The 21249-nt window shown below is 38.3% G+C and overlaps 1 protein-coding gene across 6 annotated transcripts in view; it reads left to right on the top strand.

Annotated features, from left to right (window-relative positions):
- MYBPC1 (myosin binding protein C1) overlaps window positions 1-21249 on the top strand; it is a 108673-nt gene that overhangs the window by 22308 nt on the left and 65116 nt on the right. For 3 of the 6 annotated variants that reach the window (XM_090043245.1, XM_090043246.1, XM_090043250.1), the window contains exons 2-5: window positions 2940-2975; window positions 6145-6186; window positions 18132-18170; window positions 19773-19808. In XM_090043245.1, the coding sequence (XP_089899371.1) occupies window positions 2940-2975; window positions 6145-6186; window positions 18132-18170; window positions 19773-19808 (153 nt within the window). Of the gene's footprint in view, window positions 1-2939; window positions 2976-6144; window positions 6187-14458; window positions 14496-17687; window positions 17767-18131; window positions 18171-19772; window positions 19809-21249 lie in introns of those variants that run through there. The other 3 variants (XM_090043248.1, XM_090043247.1, XM_090043249.1) reach the window with 3 other exon arrangements.

The raw sequence follows: 21249 nt of genomic DNA, 5'->3' as shown, positions 1-21249 counted from the left end.
TCTTTTATGCTCTCCCCTATACTTGGAACTCCTTTCCTTTCTTGTTCCTTTCTCTTTATACTCACACGTCTCTTCTTAGCTCTCTTCTTGTATGAGGACTCTCAACAGCAGTTTGCAAAGTATTTAAGAAAAAATCATCTTAGTTCTTTGAGATTCAGACTACAGCCAACGTCTCTTGCATGTTTCAATGCATAAGACAAAGTCTGTATTATGTTAAAAGCCCTATACCAGTTTATAATAATTCTTGAGATTTAAAACAATGAAATATTATTATATTAATACTTGAGATTTGAAATAATGCCCTGCATTACACTAGATAACCTCCTGAGGTCCCTTCCAACCCCGCTTTTCTATGATTCTATGACATCAAACCCAGAAAGTCTGTTACCTATAAGGTATATTTTAATGGTAAAGCTGCTAAAAGCTTTAAGAATAAAGTCCAAAACTCAAGCTAGACTCACTGAAAGGTATGGGCATCACATGTGAGCCTGGACTGACTCTGGAAAAATGAATTTTGATCTATAAATTGTTGTCCATAGCCCACAAGTAGTACATTGCTTCTGGTGATCCAAGGAGAAATGACTGATTGCTTGATAGCAGCACTCAATTTCTTTATGTCAAACAGCTGAATATATATTATGTCATTTTCTGATATTGCTTTGATATTAAATGGGATTGTCACAAATGTGTTAATTTACTTCCAGTGGTTGAGAAGAGTGTCTATGTAGTCATGAAGGGGAGATGTTACAAGAGATTTTGTTTGTATTAAAATATAGTACACACTGGGTGCATCTACACATCACCTTTTGGAAGTTCAAAAGCATAATGCAGTATGGGTGGTTACTGTGCCGTGTGCATGGCACATACTTAGATTTTGCCATTGTATCACTATAGTGGCATGCTGTAACCAGGGAGCACACTGCTATGGAGACATTACTGGCAATCACATGTAGACCCCCTGTGATTGCTAACTTGCCAGAGCATGCTGTGCAGCGATGTAATGCATCATTACGTCACCATAGGGCGATGTGTAGATGCACCCACTATGAAATGATGACTGGCCTCGCATGGTTCTTAACCCAAATCAGGCAAAAGGGCTTATAAGTATTGCTTTTAGCCGGAAGAATTGTTTAAAGCCAAACTCAAAACAGAACCCAAGGAGTCAGAAGAAATCCAGAAAAAAAAAGTTGGTTTAAACCTGCATAAAGGTTCATTACTTGAACTGCATATCTACTGACATCTAATGGAGAGTCTCTGATGTCTAGATTATATGGAAGATGTTTGTGACTTTGGGCTTTATAATCCTGGTCTCTATCCCTGTAGGCAGTGGCTATAACATCTGTTATGTATTCATTATACTAATTAAATATAGTGACCGCTTCTACTAGTGAAAGTTTATAAATCCCTCCATACTTATTTGGCTCAAGCTTATCTCCATACTAAAATTATTTCTCCCTTTTAAACATTAGAATTTTTTTTAAGAATAGGATTTAAGAATGTATTTAGTTATAATTAGAGCTAGTGGCAGGGAAATAGTCTTACATGCTGTTTCGGGAACTGAAACTTGGTGCCTGGTTTTGGTCTGGGTCAGGGCTCCAAAGGTTAATACCCTGTTACATGACAGGGCTTGGTATGCACCAACTTTAATGTCTGCTATTACAATTGGAACAGTTAAACCTTTTATATTTTCTCTTGCTCAAAAACTCAAGCTAGAATTTAGTATATTATCTCCAATAAGTATTCTGAGGTATTTATAGTTTGGAAATAAGCTATGTTAATTTGCTTTAAAGATCAGCTCTTGAAAAGAGTTCTAATGACTGTGAAGAATATTCTCATGAATATAGGTTTTTTCATTATGTTCTTTCCAAGATGGACTATCTATGATCCCAAAAGGAAGTCTGAAATGAGTTAGGAAATTTGATACCATGTCATACAACTAGTAAGAGCATATTTTCTTCTATATATTCCATATCAAACAATAAAATGGAGGAATGGAACTGATCTCTTAATCAAAAAGTGTTATGGAGGGAGATTCACTATGGCAAACAACAGTAGCATCATTTATGTGCTCAACCTGTTGTACTCTATAGGTTGTATATTACATTCAATATGTTACAGAACTGGGCACATGTGAGAGAGACATGTTAGCAAGTAGATGTGTTTCAACATATGTGAAAAGAACAGCTTAAGACAAAACTAGCTTAGACAATGCAATAACAATATTTTCAGGAAATGGTTGACAGAAAACTTCTCTCCTGTAATCCATTTGGTGGTTTTTAAAGACAATATTTTGTGCCTCCAACTTGTACTGAAACCACAGACATTTATGGACAATTTTAGATGACTAATTTTTGTTAAAAGTGTGTGTGGTATGCAAATAAATATGGTATAATGAGGCAATATGGAAATTCTCTATCTGCAGTATCAGATGGACCCTACCATGATTTGTGTCCCTGCTCTACAAAATACATTTTTAAATGTAAATTTATAGGATAGTTAGTATTGTGAAGAAGCTGCCATACAGAAATGATGGATGATATGTGGAAAGATGATGTGTGCTGTAGGTATGAAAACAGGCTGATTTTTTCAAACTATGTTTGAATGTTTAAACCAATGCTAAATGTGTGTGGATTCACCAGATCTGCACCAAGTGCCAGATCTTACTCTGTTCAGTTCTTGAGAAATTTAAGACTGTGTCTGGTTTTATAACTTTTTGTCATCTTAGTCTTAAAACTAAGTCACAAAGAACAGTGAGGAAGAGGAGGACCCACCTAGCTTTTGAGTTAACAGTTTTTCAGGGGCTATAGCAAGATAGAAAAGGATCACACTCAAGTGCCCAAGTCCATTAGGACTTAGAATACAGCCCTACATATATGAAAAATACTCATTTTACTTCAGATTCAACAATTCTGTTTTTTTCTTTCTTTCCTCATTTTTAGAGAATGAAACGGAAGCAGAAAGCGCACCTCCTCCAGGTTAGTAAAGAATTTGCCCTCCTCACTGAATTAGGTTTGTACTAACAGAAGTGCATGAGTCCATGTTGTGCTACAGTGATATGGCATCTCTGTGTATCGTCCCCTGCAAAATAGACAGTTGCTGAACAGTAAGAAGGGAACTTAATTCAGAGGGGTGTTGTCTTCATTTCCTATGCACGTCATTCACAAAAATTTCTAATGTCTCAAGCTCAGTGTTGCTCGAGTGAGAACTGATATGGGTTCAGCACTGCTGATAAATTTCAGGCCACAGTGGAAAATAAGGGAAGATAACATTTTGGGACTCACCATCCTCTTCTACACTGAGATGCATCATACTACAAAAGTAATCCCATTCATTTCCCATTGAAGATGCTTCATAATGTGGGTGAGGATGGAGATTTTGAGCTGTTATTGAATAAAGCATCAAGTAAATTTATGAACATTGATTTATATCTACGAACATTGCTGCCCTATTTTCTTTTGTGAAAACTTGCTGGGCAAAGGGCCCAGGCACTTACTCTTTTCATTTGCATGCCTGCCTGAACAACATATACAATGATCTAAATATCAATATATTTTCCATGCATTTGTTTAATTTACCCATTAGATCAATTCTAGTTTCTAGAATGCAAAAAACTACCAAAGCAAAAATTCAAGCAGCAGGACAGAAATGACAGGTTATCAGTCATCCTTTTTACTGAGCAAAATAACCATAGTTATTTTAGTTCCCATTTGAAAGCCTCATTTGTTTATGTAGTATGACAAATGGCACCTACTTTTACTTTTTATGCAGAACTTATTTTTGTTTAAATTAAAAAACCAGACCTTTCCAAGAAGAGATACCCAAGACTGAAGCTACTAATAACATTTTTATTTTTTGCTACTAATTTCCAGACTTACGGGGTGGGTCTTCACATGCAGGGGTGTACGGTTTGTGGTGCCACATGTGGGGAACATGAAAACATGCACTGTGCTGCAAAATTTGCTATTGGGAAATCCCAGTAGCAAAAAAAAAGCACTGGAACAAAAAATGACACAATGCAAGTAAAACAAGTGTGCATCAGCACAGATGGACTATGGACCAGCAATGCTCTGGCTTCTGACCAGGCCTCCATGCTGCCCCTGCTGCTTCAGCATGCCACCAGGCCACCAGGGAAGACTGCTGGCCCCAGCCTCCCCTACTCCTACCCAGGACAATTTGTTGTGCGCTGAAGCATGTGTGCAGGGGCATGTGATGGGACACAAAGCAGCAGCACAAATTTGTGCCACTACTATTTGTGCCTCTACAACCACATGACTTTGCACGTGGGGACCCACCCACAGTGTCCAGTAATTTTTTTCCCCTTATGGTAATTTAATCCTGCATGTATTTGGAGAAGCACTTTAATTTCATGTATGACTGTTACTGCATTTGACTGAGCAGGAATTTTGGTGTGAACAATTCCAAATATTGAATTTTGCCATTTTGCTCTGCCTATTCCCATAAAATGTATTTCTTGTTGTTCTTTGTTTTTACTTTGATTTGTTTCTCCATTGTGCCTAATGTGAGACTGAGGCTGCAGCTACACAAAATGCTGACTGCGCAGTAGATTGTTACTATTGTGCAGTAGCATTGCATGGCACGAAGTGTGACGTGATGCTACTGTGCAGTAGTAATAAGCTACTGCACAGTCAGCGTCACCTAAAAGCCATTGGCAATGTTACTGAACAGTAAGCACAGTAACTTCAGTTACTCTGCTGTCATTTAGTACTTGTATATGCAAATACTAGGGATGTGCAAAGCAGGCAGTATTCGATTTGGATTCAGCACAATTCAGGGGATTTGCTGATTCAGATTGCTGTCCCAATTCGATTTGGCTGAATCTGAAGATTCAATTCGGATTCGGATTCAGCAATTTGGCCATAGACACAACTTTATATGTTTTTTCTACATACCTTGAGGTACCAGGTGGAGCTTATGAATTTCCAGTCCATTTCTAGGTCTGCTGCCGAGCATGTGGGGGACCTCCCCCCACCCCCTTGGCTCAGTGATTGGCTGTGAAGGGACCCCAGGTGCCCCCCCCCATACCCAAGAGGCACTGGTCACCAAGCTGGAAGTGGGGGGGGCCCACATGCTTCATAGTGGACACAGAAGTGGATGGGATGTACTTCTGGTCCACTTCCGGGTCCGCTGCCAAGTGCATGGGGGATCCCCCCATGCTTCCGTGGGACGTTCCATCTGCCCCACCATCTCAGCATTCACAAGCCATGAATGTACCTCGAGGTACATAGAAAAAACATATAAAGCTGTATCTATGGCCGAATCGTTGAATCTCTCCAAATCTCCCTGAATCGAATCACAGTCTTCCAATTTGATTCAGAGAAGTTAATGGGTCTCCTGATTCAATTCGGATTTGGAGATTTGGCCACCAAATCAGGCCGAATCTCCTTCAGATTGAATCAGCGACTGAAGCTTCACACAGCCCTAGCAAGTACTAAATGACTGTGTAGTGACAACTGCACAGTCAGTGTCTTGTGTAGACATGGCCTAATGCACGTATCTTATTACTAACGTGCATGCACCATTTTATTTAGGCACATTTTATTCCAAATACAGCTAAATGGCCGCTCTATAGGTGAAATCTTAAAATTGGCTTCAAAGGTTTGTGTATCAGTTCCAAAGAGAGCAAAGGTCTAGGACTCACTGCTTTCAAAGAAGGTGACATTGTGTCTCCATAAAACAGAACAGTGAAAATCCTTTTAAATGGTGCATCATCCAGTAACATCAAATACAATATTACACTTGTGTTTTGATATGTAACATTGTTGTGAAAAATTGTAGATCTACAACAGGTATGAGCAAGGTACAGCAGGGGGGTAGTGGCAATGTTAATTGCTGCTGCCACCACTCATTGCACCACCAAATTTCCAGACCCGTGGGAATGCTCCAGCTCTGTGAACCAGCCCTGGATGCTGTTTCAGGCCTATTGACCACTCTGCACCACTCATCAAGCCCATGGTACCAGATGAATTTGGCCCCACTGTTCTACAATCATTAATGCTCCAAGAAGTAACCATGTTTGCACAGTCCTGATCTAAAATGTTAATGTAATTTGTTGTATGTTTTGTATGTAAATGTTTCTGTTTAGTTTAAGATTCTCTCAGAAATGTGCTTGTACTTCCTACACAGAAAAAAAAGCACCAAAAGAGGGTGAAACTGGACAGGCTAAAGGTGAGTCTTCAAGCATACCTCAAAAGCTAAAAGCAGAGAAAACATCAAATGCTGTGCTGATGCTAGGTTGTTTGAACCTTTTGATTTAGCATTTGGTTGCAGCATATTTTATTAGTACGGTTTGGAGTTTCCTGGATTATTTGTTTCTGCATGACTTGTTCAGCACAAGGAAATGATGCTGTTTATGAGTTTCCTTCAAAAGTTCTGTAAACAAGTAAGAAACTCCCTAACCTTTGATAAGCAGTATTTCTTAGTAACAATAGTTAGATAAAAAGGTCCCTCTTCATGGATCAGTTTTCTGACAATTGGTTTGAGCAGCAAGTAGGAATGGATAGGACACTGAAAGTGTTGATTGAAACTTAGATCAGTAGTTCTTTAATGAGGTAGATCCCATTTTTTCATCCCAGGCTGCTTCTGGTTTACCTCAGAAACTTAGTATCACACACTATTTTTGCAGTAGACCAATGGTCAACAAATTCCACCAACTTTCATATATTCTTCAGTATGTAAATCATCACAATTTTTAATTTGCCCTTACTTAGGGCCCAACAAACAACCGGAATGCTACCTGTAGTTCTAAAAAAGTTCTTAAAAAATCAAGTGCTGTGCATGCATGTGCATACACACACACACACACACACACACACGCTCACTTAGACCACATTTTCAAGATGCGTAAGTATTTTGCTACACAGCTGAGATTGGAATGGGGTCCTCAGATGTCAATTCCTTCATTCAGGAAGACATATTTAGGATAATTGGGTCAAATTTTATTCCTCTCAATGAGAAAGAAAAATCAAACATAATATATAATATATTTTATTTTATATTCACTTTGAAATACACTTTGAAATGGACAATCTAATTTATTGATTCATTCAAGTGTAAGTTTGGGGAATTTTTATCCTGATAAAAGCCTAAATCAGACTAAGATCTGCTTGCAGTTGACCTAAAATTGATTTATTATTTGAAAGTTGTTTTTTTTTTTTATTGCCCCATCACAAAAGAACTTGAAAATACATTCTGATTTTTTTGTTTCTTTTAGTTGGGAAATTATGGATTACCTTTATACAAAGATATTACATGGTATCTCAGACTTGTATACAGGGTAATTTGGGAAGTGTGTGCAGCACAGCGTGTCCATTAACGTCAACAAAATAAGAATGCAGATATTAAGAATGAATGGTCCAAGTATCATTTGCAGAATATAAATGCTGGACACAGCTTTAGTGCATGGCATTTTACTACCTATTGTCTGCAAAAATATTGTGCAAGGGGCTCAAATTTGTCATTCTTAGCAACTTGTATGCTTTTCTGGGGCATTGTGCCCTTCAGACATATAGAAACCAAGGTGAAGGCTTTTGCCTTACATCCTGGAAGTTAGTTTCCCCTGCCTGAATTTTGATATCAGAAAAGCATTTTGCTCATGCATTGAATGTGTATTGTACCTTTCCCTCTGCATACAAGTCAACATTTTCCTCAACTAAAAGAAAACCATGGTAAGTGTCCTTACAAATGCTACTGCTTATTTTTTTACACATTTTTAAAATGTATTTTTAAAGCTTCATGCTAGTAAAGAGCAAAGGAGTTTGCTGCAGGGTAGCTGTCTTTCCAGATACTGACCTATTTACGTCTAGTGCTATGGATAATTTTATATATAAAATATTGTTTAGGATTTCAATGAACAACTAAAAATAGGAGTATATACATTTCTAATCTTGCTTAATCTGGCAACAACCATTTAAATAAAAGTTCCAATGAAAATTGAATAGGGAATTATCAAGATTTTGTAGTGTTAAATAAAAGATTGCCTTCTGTCATTATCTAGATGTTTCCTTAATATAGCAATACACAAGTAATTGAAACAAAGCAGTCATTGTGTACATTTCTTTTAAGGCTCTTGGCAGATGTTCATATAAATATTCAATGGGATCTGGGGATTTTTTTCTCAGATCCCAAAAACCTGCTTATTGTGACATACCAGACATTTAAGATCTAACATGGCAAGATGCACACTTTTTGGGATCTGGAATAAAAGTCCCAGATCCATTCACGTCTGCTAGTGCTGTGGAAACTAGGCACTGGGGGTGGATTCCCAACATCTGGCTTCTCACTGGGTGTGCCTTATATGAGACACTTTACTGCACAGTAGACTAATTACTGCACTGTAAGGCATCAGCAACTACATGTGTGAGTCATTTGCTGTGCAGTGAATTAGTCTACTGTGCAGTTAGCTACTACCTTTAAATACAGGTAGTAAACTAACAGTGCAGTACATACTGCACAGTAGTGCATGTGTAGATGCTGACCAGGATCAAATTTGCTCCCAGTCCGCCCCAACTAGGGGGCCACAGGAGATGGGGAATTTCCCCAGTCCTGCTTCTACACAGCTCCTGGCTCCCCCCAGAAGCTGGAAGCTGTGCAGCACCCAGACAGTGTAGCTCTCCATGTCCCCTCTCCTGCCCCCATCCCAGCGCTGCTTGGCTCCTGGCTCCCCACAGGAGCTGGAAGCTGAGCAGTGTTGGGACTTGGAAGCTCCTCACTTCCTCAGGGAGGGTCAATTCCTAGCCAGCTCCAGCCTCTTTGAGGATTTCCCCACCCAGCCCAGACCTGGATGGGAGCTGCCCCAGAAGGGGAACAATTCCCAGCCAGCCTTGGGCTGATTGGGGAAATCCCCACCCAGCCCAGGGCTGGCTAGGAGCTGCCTCAGAAGCAGGATTGCTCTCAGCCAGCCATAGGCTGCATGGATAAGTCCCACGGGCATGGGGCTTGTCCTCAAGTGTCTGGAGCTGGTAGAGCTCTGCAGTGGCAGCTATCTCCTGACCCCTTGCACATCAGCACCCCTCCCCATATATATGGGGCAAGGAGGACAACTACTGCAGCAACTGGCAGATTTCTCTTGGTCCCATACACATAGGAACCAGCCCTGGGCTCTCATCCAGCCCCACAGCATGCACCCCAAGGGAGCATGGAGGTCCCCCTGGCTGCTGAAGAGGGCCAGATTAGGGTAGAAGCAGGAGTTTTAGTTTGATGCCCTACCAGCCACAAGTGAAGCATCGGGCTCCAGCTCTGCAGGAAGCCCTGCAGGCCGCCTGGCAGCAGCCTGGGAAGGCAGGTTCCATCCAAGAAGAGCGGGGAGCCTGATCTTTTTGGGTTTTTTTCCCTGGAGCCTGCCTGTCTGAGCTGCGTGGGGGCTTGGTGCTTCCCTCTGCAGCTGTGGTGGCCCCTGGGACCGCCCAAGCTGGGTACCTGTGGGCAGGTGCCACCTGGGGTGGCGGGGCCACCACTGCCATGGAGGGAAGCACCAGGCCCCCCCCCCACAGCCCAGGGACTTCTCCACCCACCGGCAGCTTGCTCTTCCCACCCTGCTTCTGGAGAGGCAGGTAAGTCAGCAGGGTAATTTAAGGGCCCTAAATTAAAGCAGTGTTTTTAAAAATTGGGCATGAAGTATTCACCACTTCAATTTTGGACCCCCATTTCATCTACACACACCCCATGGTGTCAGGGAACTGGTTCCTGATTCCATACTTCCCTCAGCACTCTTTAAGTTTGCCAGCATGAAGTGAGCCCAGGATTGCAGAGCTGCTGGTTTAAGGGATGCTGTGGGAAGTGTGGCACCAGGAACTTTCAACCTTCCCTTTGCAGGTTCAGGCACATGAGTAACAGGATCAGGAAGAGGTTCTCTGATTCTAGCCTCCCCGCGCACCTAGATCTTTAAAGGACTGCCCCAACATATAGGTTTTAAAGGGTACTTTGCCAAAAATAAATTCAAAGAAATCCAGAAAACAACAGGCTTTTGCATAACTCATTTATAAAAATGCATCCAGAACGTCCTTCTCTGAATTATGTGGAAAGGAGAAGGATTTCGTGCCTAGCTAGACTGGGGGCTTTATAGATTAAGCAAAAAAAGTCTAAAATATGACAAACAAGGATTTTTGAGTGATATCCTTTACTGGGCTATCTGTAATTTCTGAATTCCACAGTACTCATGTGTGGGAAATTGCCACTGTGTTTATAACAATCAGTCACCATTGGCACATGGCAAGTCTTGAGAGGTCACATTGTATATGAATCCTGTAACTAATCAAGAAAATCTAACCCATTTTCTTCACAAGTTCCAAATAATTTCTGAGGCATTGAGGTAGATGTTAGGAAGATGAAGTATAACAATCTGTGTATCTGTGCAACTGTCCTTTTACTAGTACTGGTAATTTTACTAATTACTGGTAATTTTTGCCTGTCCAATGTTAAATAGCTGTCTGTATTATGCTCCTTGTAGGAACAGTGGATAATAAAATGGGTTGCCATGTGGAAAAATCTTTGTTCTTCTTCTAGGTATTTCCTTGGAAATCATTAAATGAAAAGAATAATTTTCTACTTTTGTACAGCACTTCTGCTTCCATGGATACCTGATTTATGCTAAGGGAAAATTGAAAACTGAGCTCTGGCTGTTGAGTATTCATTTTATTTACAGAACAGGAAGTGAATCAGCAGAAGGTCCCACTTGATTTACTACCATGTCATCTTAAACTGAACCACTGTCCATTCCTCTTTTCTTTTCTTCTTTTAATGCAGCATCATCTTGTGCATTAAATATTGTCTCCATTGTCTTCTCAACTGCTGAAATAATCATTCAAATCTAAACTTAGCTTACTTATCCCTTTCTTTAGGTACCATCCAGCCATTCAGATGCTTGCTAAAGCTTTTGCATGTTTCATCAATATCCTTTCTCTAGGTTCCATCCAGCCATCTACTAAAATATCTGCATGTTTCATCTCTGTATTTTCTTTAGGTTTCACTCAACCATTCATCCTGCTAATAAAACTTCAGCTGTTTCACTTACGTACAGTGGTTAAGATTGCCAAAGTGCTGAGTACCCAACAGCTGGCATAAACATCAGTGGGGGCTGACGAATGCGCAGCATGCTCAAAACCAAACCACCTATTTTGGAACTGTAACTTAATGCACCCAGCTTTGAAATTGAATTGGGCTCTCAGTTACATCAGTCTAGAATGACATAACCAACTTCTTTGGAGTTACTCTAGATTTTTGGTGATACAAATGAGATAAAAGTTCAGCTCTTAGTTTTGCTGTTACTTTATACTATGTAAGAATGCACATTCTTGTGTACTTCATTTCACTTTCCTATGACTGAGAGATGACATCTTTAAATACAACATTAAGTGTGCCTATGTCTATTCTTAAATCATGTGAGGGTCAAGAAGTGTTTGTTCCATAGCACAGACTGGACAAGATTTACCATTGCACCTAGTTACTCGTGACTGTGTAACTTGCTGTATGTACCTGGCACCTTCAGTTCTCTCAAATTCCCCAACCTATTCTTTACTTGTTTATCATATAGCTGTTGAAATCCAGGGCACTGACTTATCATACCAAATTTCCTCCACAAACCAGAATTCTTACTGTTCCCACACTCAACAAAAGTATCATGTAATTTATTTATACTGTATATCTATTCCATTTACTTTTTGGCTCTATTATGAAGCAGTGTAGTTGCTTTCATAATAGATTTAAGATTGCCTTCCGTTAAAGTACAACACTGAATTATTTTATTGGATATGAAAATAAGCTGAAAAGAAACAGAATTACTCTACTTGGAAACTGTATGAAAGGGAAGTATGATGTGAATCCTTTTACTTGTTAGGAATCTGAATGATTTTAAGAAAATTGAATTTAGGGTTTTGCATAATGTTTTGAGAAAACATTATCATACACAAATGATCATGCTGTAATGCCCTAAACAGGAGAGAGAGAACCAAACAAAATCTCATATATGGAGTAGTGCAGGGGTGGGGGAAAAGGTAGATGTGCAAGTATGACAACACCTTAATTATAAACATAATCCCTATTAATTAATCTGCCTGTCCTAGAAGATTAGAAGTCAAGGGTTCATGTACAGAGTTTCACACAAGAAAACTCCTGGGTTTTTAAAAATTTGTAAGAGACTTTTTAATAGACAGATATAGGTAAGGACTGATTATTAGGCAAGGAGGTGGTTCCGCATAGAGAATAATGCACCACAGAAGCAGAGTAGGTTAGGGCACTTTTTCCAGAGACACATCTCCTGAGGTGTAGAGGTCTTTAGCTCCACAGTGCTTGACTTCATCTCCTGCTAATCAGGGAAGCTACACAACAGAAGATCCACTTAGCCCTCCATCCTGTACCTTAGGAACAATGAGAATTCTGGCACCTTCAATAAAAGAAATGCATATGACAGATTTTCTCCTCTAGTTTCATCAGGGTTCCTTGAATAGTATGTCTTCTACTGAAAAAGAAGGAAATTCCAACTTTAATTCAGCATTGTTTGCTGAAATAATTATTGTAACTTCAGCAATATACTGATCTCAGTTTGAAAGATATGGGTCAACTTGTGAAAGGTCTTAGTTAGCGTAAAGGGGATGTAAAGTGGAAAAGATAAAATTATGCACCACCATGTGTACACATGCAACCTCTTTGTATCATGGCTTCTGACATAGTAGAGAGAGAAGGATCCACACAGCCATTGATCTGTTACTACATAAGCAAGTGCGAGAGGAGTAGGAGGCAGAGAGGAAGTAGAGTGTAAATGACTCTACCACTCCCACAACTTGATGACCAGCAAAAATGAGTTGGCACCAGGAGGAGAACATGCTACATCTAGTAAGTAGCTGTAACAAATTACTTCCCCTAAAGCAGATTCTGTGCTCCCTTGCCTCTTCAAGAAGGAGTGCATATACAGGCCACCCCACAAATAGATCTGTGACTTAAGGTACAATATTTTCTTACAAGACTGGGCATGAAGTATTCAGGGAATTTCCATGAATATTTGATCATTCATATATTCAAATTAATGAGTGTTGACATTATTTTAAAACTTCTAATAACCTTAACACTCACCCCCAAGACCTACCTTTGCATCTTTTAAATACCTACATCACATACTTAATATGTATCACTGATAAAGTTCATAAGGATTATGAATCAAGGTTAAGGATGTAATTGGACCACTGAAAGTAAATTTTCATGTATCAATACTAAAGGTAATATTTAGGTAAATTCCAGGTTCTTTTCTATTCTGTGGTGTTTACAGTTGTTCTAGTTCTGATGCTGTGTGATGTTTTTCACAAGAACTATATTAATTACTTTAGCAACATTTCTTCTAAGCTAACAAAATTTTATGGAGAACTATATCACATGGTAATATATGGAAATATTTTTGCCTTATTACTTTTTGTAAATTAAGTCATTAGCATATTTACTTTTTGGATTGATATGCCACCATTCTCAAAGAAAAGCTTAGGGCATCTTACAATGAAGGGCAAAATTTATGGGAAAAGAGTAATACAATTAGAATATAATACAATAAAATGCCCCTTTCCCTCATTTCTATGCACACTAAAGAGCAATGCTAGAAGTCCATTTACCAAACTAAATTAGAATAGTTCAGCATGTTCACTTACAGCAAAAGTTAGATACTTTTATCTTTATCCACTTTGCTGTTTTTATATGAGCTCCTCTAAGTTACCACCATACTGATGTGAGAGAGAAATCTTGGATGTGTTGAAGTAATGGCTAAACTCCTGCTTACTTCATTATGGCTAGGATTTTATTCTAGATCCAGGTATTTTCAAGTGCCCTATGGTACATTTTTATTTACAATAAATATAATACTTATTTTGATTAATTTTGGTGCTCCTGGAGAATTGTAAAATTGTTAAAGTTGTGGCTAAGTGTAGAATTACAACTCTATTATTGTATTGTCCATTTCAAAGCAATATATCCTACAGAAAGAAAATGGATCCAAGGCTTTAATCTCAGCAATACATAAATAAGTCAGTACTCTGTTGCTGGTTTTTACACACTGACAATGTCAGCATTCAGACCCTAAATAATAAAATCAAATTATAAATGAGGAAGTTTTCTATGAACACCTTTGCAAAATGTATTGTGTTTTTTTCCCCACCACAGAACTTGTCCTATTAAAGATTTAAGACTTTGATCTTCAGTGAATGCCATGTCAACACAAGGCCGTAAATTCATACATGGTATATTTCAGTTAAGTCAGTATAAATATGTGTGATAAACATAGACCAAAGAGAGGAAACCTGTGCTGAATTATGTACTCTGCCAGTCAATATAGTATAAGTCTAAAGAGAAATATGTCAAATATATAAAGGGAGTCAACTTATTTGCACCAGATAGTTTCAGCTTATTTAGTTCTTCTGCAGTAAATTGTTAAATATATTCAATTAAAATTTTACTTACAGAGGAAAAGGAGAGTGAAATAATGATCGTAATCCTACCACCAGGTCTGATTTTTTTGGGTCTTTGTCATTTTTAAATAGATGGTATTTCTAACATAGACTAGCCCATCACTTTCACATGGAAAATGAATAAATTGTTGTTATAAAACCATGCATCCTGTTTATTTAATAATTAGTCCATCCTATCCTGCAAATTAGAAATTTAAGGGGTGATGGACTGATAGTTTTTTAATTTCATCAGTCAAAATAGCCCCACTGACATTTCCTGTTTTAGAATAGTTTCCCTTGTCATCACATTTTACTAGCCTTGATATGTACGGTGTGGTTTGCGTTAACATTTTGTTTGGAAAGAAATATAGGTTGCCATCACAATCATCAGTTTGCAAACCAAATAACTCTTTTTTTGTTCTTCTAGTTTGTCAAGTCTTTCAATAGATTGGCAATAAGCCAGATCATTCCTTTTATGTCATGATTATTATCTTTCATCAGATAACATGTACTACATCCAACATATTGTGCTGACTGAGATAAATTAATATTTTTCAGGCCAGAAGTGTATTCTTTTCCTCTTCACAGCCTTCATCAACTACAATGGCATTATTGCAAAACCAAAAAGGGTGGGGGAGGGGGAAGAAATATGCTTTTGAATTCTTATATAACATGGTATCATACTTGCATTGGAATCAATTATCCCTTCCAATCACTGATCAATCAGCACAATATTCAATTTTTAATAGGTTTTTCATGACCTCGTTATTATCATGTCTCCATTAGAAACCAGAATCTGCAATCCCTACTGATGTTAACAGACGTTGCAGGTGCTCAGAGTGCATCAGGATGTGTCCTACTGAGCATATCTTTGAAACTTTTATTTTGAATAACAAATCGCCTTCTCAGGATCTTTGTGTTGTGTTCACTTTTGTTGGGAAATCCTTTTACTCTATATGAAAGGTCTACATTTTATTGTTAACATCCTTTCCCAAAGGATTTTTTTAAAAGGAGAAGTTTGATAACTTAATATCAATTACATAAGTAAAGTATTATGAAGGTGTAGCTTGATTGAATTTATCAGCCTTCAAATTACCTAGCTTTGACTAGGAGTTTACAAAAATAGACACAATCTAAATTTAAGATGGTTTAATTAGTCCTGAAGTTTCAGGTACAGTTTAATAGGGATCATTAAACTCATCCCAGGAAAGAAAAAGAAAAAGAAAACTAGAATGTTTATACTAAAACAAAAGAATAATGTCATGCCTTTTTGATACTTTCTTTAAACATTTATTTTCATAGTACATATAATTTATATATTTAAAGTGGCCTCGATCTAGCAAATCTTTACTCATGAAAATAGACATCACTGGATTCACTTGGACTAATCACATTAGGAGGAATTATTCATATGAGCAGAGCTTTGCAAGAAAATGATACAAATGTTTTCATTAAGCAACAATGTTTTTTAAATATTTTATTCAAGGAAATAAATAATTAAACTGTTGCTCTTGAGTCCTGGGCAGAAATTAAATATTTATTTTACTCTAAAAAAGTTCACTTCCACTCCTTTCCCCCTGCCCCTCTCTCCCTCCCTCCAATTTACCTCAGGTAATAATCTTTTACCTTTTCTTTGGGTACATTTACACATTACCCTATGGCAATGTAGTGACTCAGTATGTTGTGATCATGTGTGTCTACATGTGATTGCCAGCTACGTTGCTGTAGTGGTGTGCTCCCCAGGTACAGCATGCCAATATGGTGACATAGCAATGAAATTTACCCATGTGCCATGCATATGACACAGTAACCACCCATTCTGTGCTTTCTTTTAGAAGTTCTGAAGCATGGCACCATAACTATGTCACCATATGGTGACATGTAGACACACCTTTTAGGAACTTACCTGAAGTTTTATAGTAACTTGCAAATGACAACTTCCATTGAACAGCTTTATGTAACTGTCAACATGTCTGTGTGCCATAAAAACTATAATTATATCTAGTTTGTTCTAGCTTTTCAACATGCGTACAGGTAAAAATTATATTTTTTTACTAACATTCATTTAAAAAATATTAACACTCACTGAGCATGTCTACACATGCATATTCATGTGATACTTATCACACTGGAGTTTATTGCTTCTGGATGCATGTTTACACATGCACCTGCAGAACATGGAGCTGGATCAGAGCAGCCCTGGCTGGTAGGAGGTTCAGGGGGCTGCTCTCCGCAGCTCAATGTGCTGTAGAAGAAATGGCTAGGGCACAAGGGTGCTTCAGCATGGGGCTAGCCGGTAGGCAGCCCCTTGCCCTGAAGCACCCTAATACCCCAGCCAACCAGGTCAGCATCTACACATGCACAACTGTGGAGTTTTTTTTATTCTACAGCAGGATGGTACCTGTAAATTAGTTTACTCCAGCCTAATAGGGATGCATGTGTAGACACCAAGACATTTACTGCACAGCTAATTAGTCTACTGCACAGTAAATGTCTCATGTAGACAAACCCACTGGGTGCGTCTACATGTCTATTAATGTGCTTTAATGCATACATTAAATCTAGTACCTCCACTGTGAGGTACTACGAAAATACACATTACCCTGTTGTAATGTGTATTAACTAAATAGCGTGTTTTTTAAGTGACGCTTAATGTACATTAGCCTATTTTAATGCAGATTAACTAAATAGCATGATTTTTTTAAGTGCCCCTTTATGCGCTTTAAAAGAGGCTAATGTGAATTAAAGCACATGTGTAGATGCGCCCAGTATTTTCCCCAAAGAGTTAAAGCTCTGAGTGTGTTCAATTCAATATGTAAGATTCAAACAGATTAACTAAATAAGATCCTGGACTATTGTAGAGAATGCTTTTTATCTTGCCAGTACGGGTTTTTTTCAGAATCATGATTATCACTAGCCTTTAATGTTACAGTTTTAATGGTATTTTCACAGTTTGCCAAGATTTTTAAAAATTTGTAATCATGATAGTGTATATGGGCTAAGATTTCAAAATAACAGTACAATTACTAAATTAGACATGATTTATTAATACCATAATAAATATTCATTGTTATTAAAATTAAAACCCAGTGGTCTACTTATGCTTCCATATTTTAAAGTTTTACTTTTATATGGAAAAAAAATTAGTTGCCTGACCCTTATATTTTGAATTAATATTCTAATATGGAAGTTACAAAATGTAAATATAATGGCGTTTTTTAAAGTGTGATGTCTTAAATGTATGAAATGGTTTATTTATGTTGAATGTATGTGCTACACGTTTTACTTGCAGACGCGAACAGCAGTGACACAACATCTTCTTCAGAAGGTCAGATATATGGTTGACCTTGATTTCATTGTTGCTTTTTTGTATTTATTGTGGATTACATCTAACAAATGGAATCACTTCAACAACTCCCATATAAATCCATGTTTTAATAATAGATCACAGTTTACATCTTCACATCCTTTTTTTTAACTTACTCGGATCATTAAGGTTTACCATTTCAGCTACTGAATCACTCAAAGCTTTATTCATCAGTTTGAAGTTGCCATTATGAGTGATTTGACAATCATGATTTTTCCCCTTCTTTTGCAGGTTTTAAGTTTTTATTTGCTTGTACTAAAACAGATGATCTCCAGTGGTTTCTTTCTCTTTACACAGTTTTTAAAAATTGATATTTCTTTTCACAGATGAAGATGAAACCTCTTCTGTTAGTCCTCCACCAGCAGGTTAGGCTTATTATAATGCTTTTGTTTTAATTAATTAACTCATTCATTCATTCATTAATGATTATTCATTCACTAGAAAAAATAAGGCCCAGTTCTGCAGTTTTCCACCAATGCAGAGAAAGATACACCTGTGTGCAGAGGACCAGTGTAAAGCTTTGATTCTACTACAGCCATTCTTCAAACCCATTTTGAAGGCTTATGTGACATTTCAGTATGTGTTGTGCATTCATATAAATGAATATGGAGTGCTTTTCTAGAGTTAAACCTAAAACAGATTTCAACATTACTATTAAGCCAAGTCCATTATGAATTTAAAAGACCATATTTTCTCACAATAATATACCCATTTGCCCCCAAAATCAGCCCTCCCAAAATTGGGGTATATGTATTAAGCTAATTTTCTGTCTGAGTTAGAAGCACCCTGCTTTGATGCCTGAGCCACAGTCTAGAAGCTGTGGTATTATTCTTGAGGGAGCTGATGGAGTCCATAGACTTAATAGCTCATGTTCTTCACTCCACAGGTGCTAACAATCATGTCTTCTTTTTAATGGTTTTGATGATTCATCAAAAAAATATCCATTCTTAGCACAGTTTTGCTGTCTGCTAGTTGCTCCTGCTCTATTTCCTCTTATTTCATAGTGCCGGAGAGTATTTAACTTTTTTCCTAATCACAGATCCACCCATGGACTCCAGGCTTTAGCAGGAGCTTGGCTTTAGCTAAGCAGGAAGGGTAGGTGAGTCAGATGAAGATTAGGTTCTGTCCCTGCTCTGTGTAACCAAAACTCTGGAAAACTCTTTTTTTCTTCATTCCACCTTTCAAAACCAAGGTGCACATTATATTCTAAGGTGTGTAGTTTGTGAGAAAATGTGGTAGTTTTCTATGTACTATCTTACCTAGCCTGCTTGCTTGTGCTGCTGCCCCACTGAAGGCACATGGTTTGAATTTTTCAGTGCAGGCCATCAGTCAACTGGCTGATAAGAGGCCATCAAGAGCAAAGGAGCAGCTTATGATCCTGACGCCACCGGCTTTGGGAAGTCGCCAGAAATGCATGCTCTCCAACATCTGTGCCTTCCTTCCACATTACATCTTCATTTGTTACAAAAGGGCCATAAACTATGAATGAACCAGGGCGTCATCTTCTTGAGATTCAGTCCTAGTTATTATACCTTTCCCAGATCCCTGTATTCATACACTTCCCAATGATTAAGGTCCTACATAGTGGCCGCATCTACATGTGACACTTACTGTGCAGTAGCCTGTGACAACTGCACGGTAGTATCATGTGGCAGAAAGTGCGATGCAATGCTAATGTGCAGTAATCATGAGCTACTGCTCCCTCAGCATCACAACACAGCTGTTCCTTGAGTAACTCCAGTTACTGCAAAGTCATTTAGCATGTATTTATACAAGTACTAAATGGCTGCGCAGTAACAACTGCACAGTCAGCGTCTCATGTAGACATGGCCAGTATTTATTTTTATTTTTATTCCAATCCTCCAACATGTGAAGAGGGAACATTTTTTTAAAGAAGCAATAATTTCTGAGGTCAAGCAGGTTCTAATCTCCAAACTGGTATCATCCAGATCACTCTTTCCTTTCAGATGGGACTACACAGCGGGGACAGAGAAAAGATTCAGGTGAGACTTCTTGATGGAAAAAAAGGAAAATGAAACATTCCAATCCTAGCATAATGCAATTTATCATTAATGAATTATTCCTTAAAGCTAATTTACCTTTAATTCTTATTACAGATTTTCATACAACACTCAACCATAATATTTTTTATTACTTTTGAACAAAGGAAATTGGTCACTAGCTGCTGAACTGAGAGTGACAGAGGACTCCATCAAGCCAAGAGTGTGTGTCTGTGTATATTTGCCCGAGTGCGATGTGCAAAAGGCTATTGCTTTACATGTGCCCTATGTCCAGGTCTTTGCTCAGGTGATGCCCTCCCTTCTTGCCCCCTTCTTCCAGCCAAAAGGGCAGGAAACTTTTAAGGAACCGTGACCTTTTTCTTTCCATTTGAGCAGATAAAGCTGCTCCCCTGTCTTTGCAGTTGTAGGGGTTGCAGTCTCTTAAAGGAAACGCTGAATTAGTACTTCAACCACTGATTTACCTGGAATAATTGCCCCCTGCCAGTCTTGATTCATACCAAACTTGTTTCCTGTTTGGAAATGATGAAAACGCTGTTTATATGGGGGAGAGGGGTTAAGGTACAGAACTAATTAAATGATCTTCTGTCTTAAAGTTGTTTGATAATGTTGTTCTTTCAGTATCATTTTGTGTTTTTTTAGGATTACGGCTGTCTGCATGTTACGAACTGAAGTGTCAGACATTATTACATAATGTATTCACTCTAGTGACCATTTCCCACTTGTCTTTATGCACAACATATTTGTAGCTGTGTGTGTGTCTGCATGCAAGAAATAACATACAAAAAGAAGTACAGTGGTTCTAGATACTCCCACACCTAGAGTGCATCAAAAGACTGAAAACAACATTATTTTATATACTCTAGAAACAGTCATTTAGTATTTTTAGATCTCCTGAAATATGTTCTAGCTTTTAATTAGATACCGCAATTCAATTACATTTTTCTGGCTGAGTAATGAACCATGATCAATGAAGTTATTTGTTAGGTATTTGGGCAGTTTTTGTCAGACAGTGCAATTCCTTTAGTAATAATCCCTACAGCGTGTAAAAACTATACTGACACTTGACAAATAGTCTTTTACAACAAGTACTGTTCATTCAGAAGAATGTTTATTTCTACAACAGGGCAAGATGGGACCAAAACTTGAGAGGCACTGAATAAGCTAGACATAAGTGCTATTTTTTTTCCCATTTAGCAACCTGTAGAAGGCATTTTTTTCCTGGAGGAACCAGGGAAAGGGGGATTCTGAGTCTGGCACAAAGCGGACTAGACACACACTATCCCTGCAGTTCTGCACAGTGTCATTTCAGCCTGTCTGTAGTAGTGCTAGCTTTACTGGCTGTGCTCATCTTCACCTCTGCAGCAGCCCACACTGGGGAGGGATAATGCTAGTATTTACTCCACAAGTTCTAACTCAGAGTAAA

The sequence above is a fragment of the Crocodylus siamensis genome, chromosome 4, assembly GCF_052110815.1.
Source record: "Crocodylus siamensis isolate JL-2025a chromosome 4, ASM5211081v1, whole genome shotgun sequence".
NCBI lineage: Eukaryota > Metazoa > Chordata > Crocodylia > Crocodylidae > Crocodylus > Crocodylus siamensis.
This window is presented reverse-complemented; position numbering and strand designations above follow the sequence as displayed.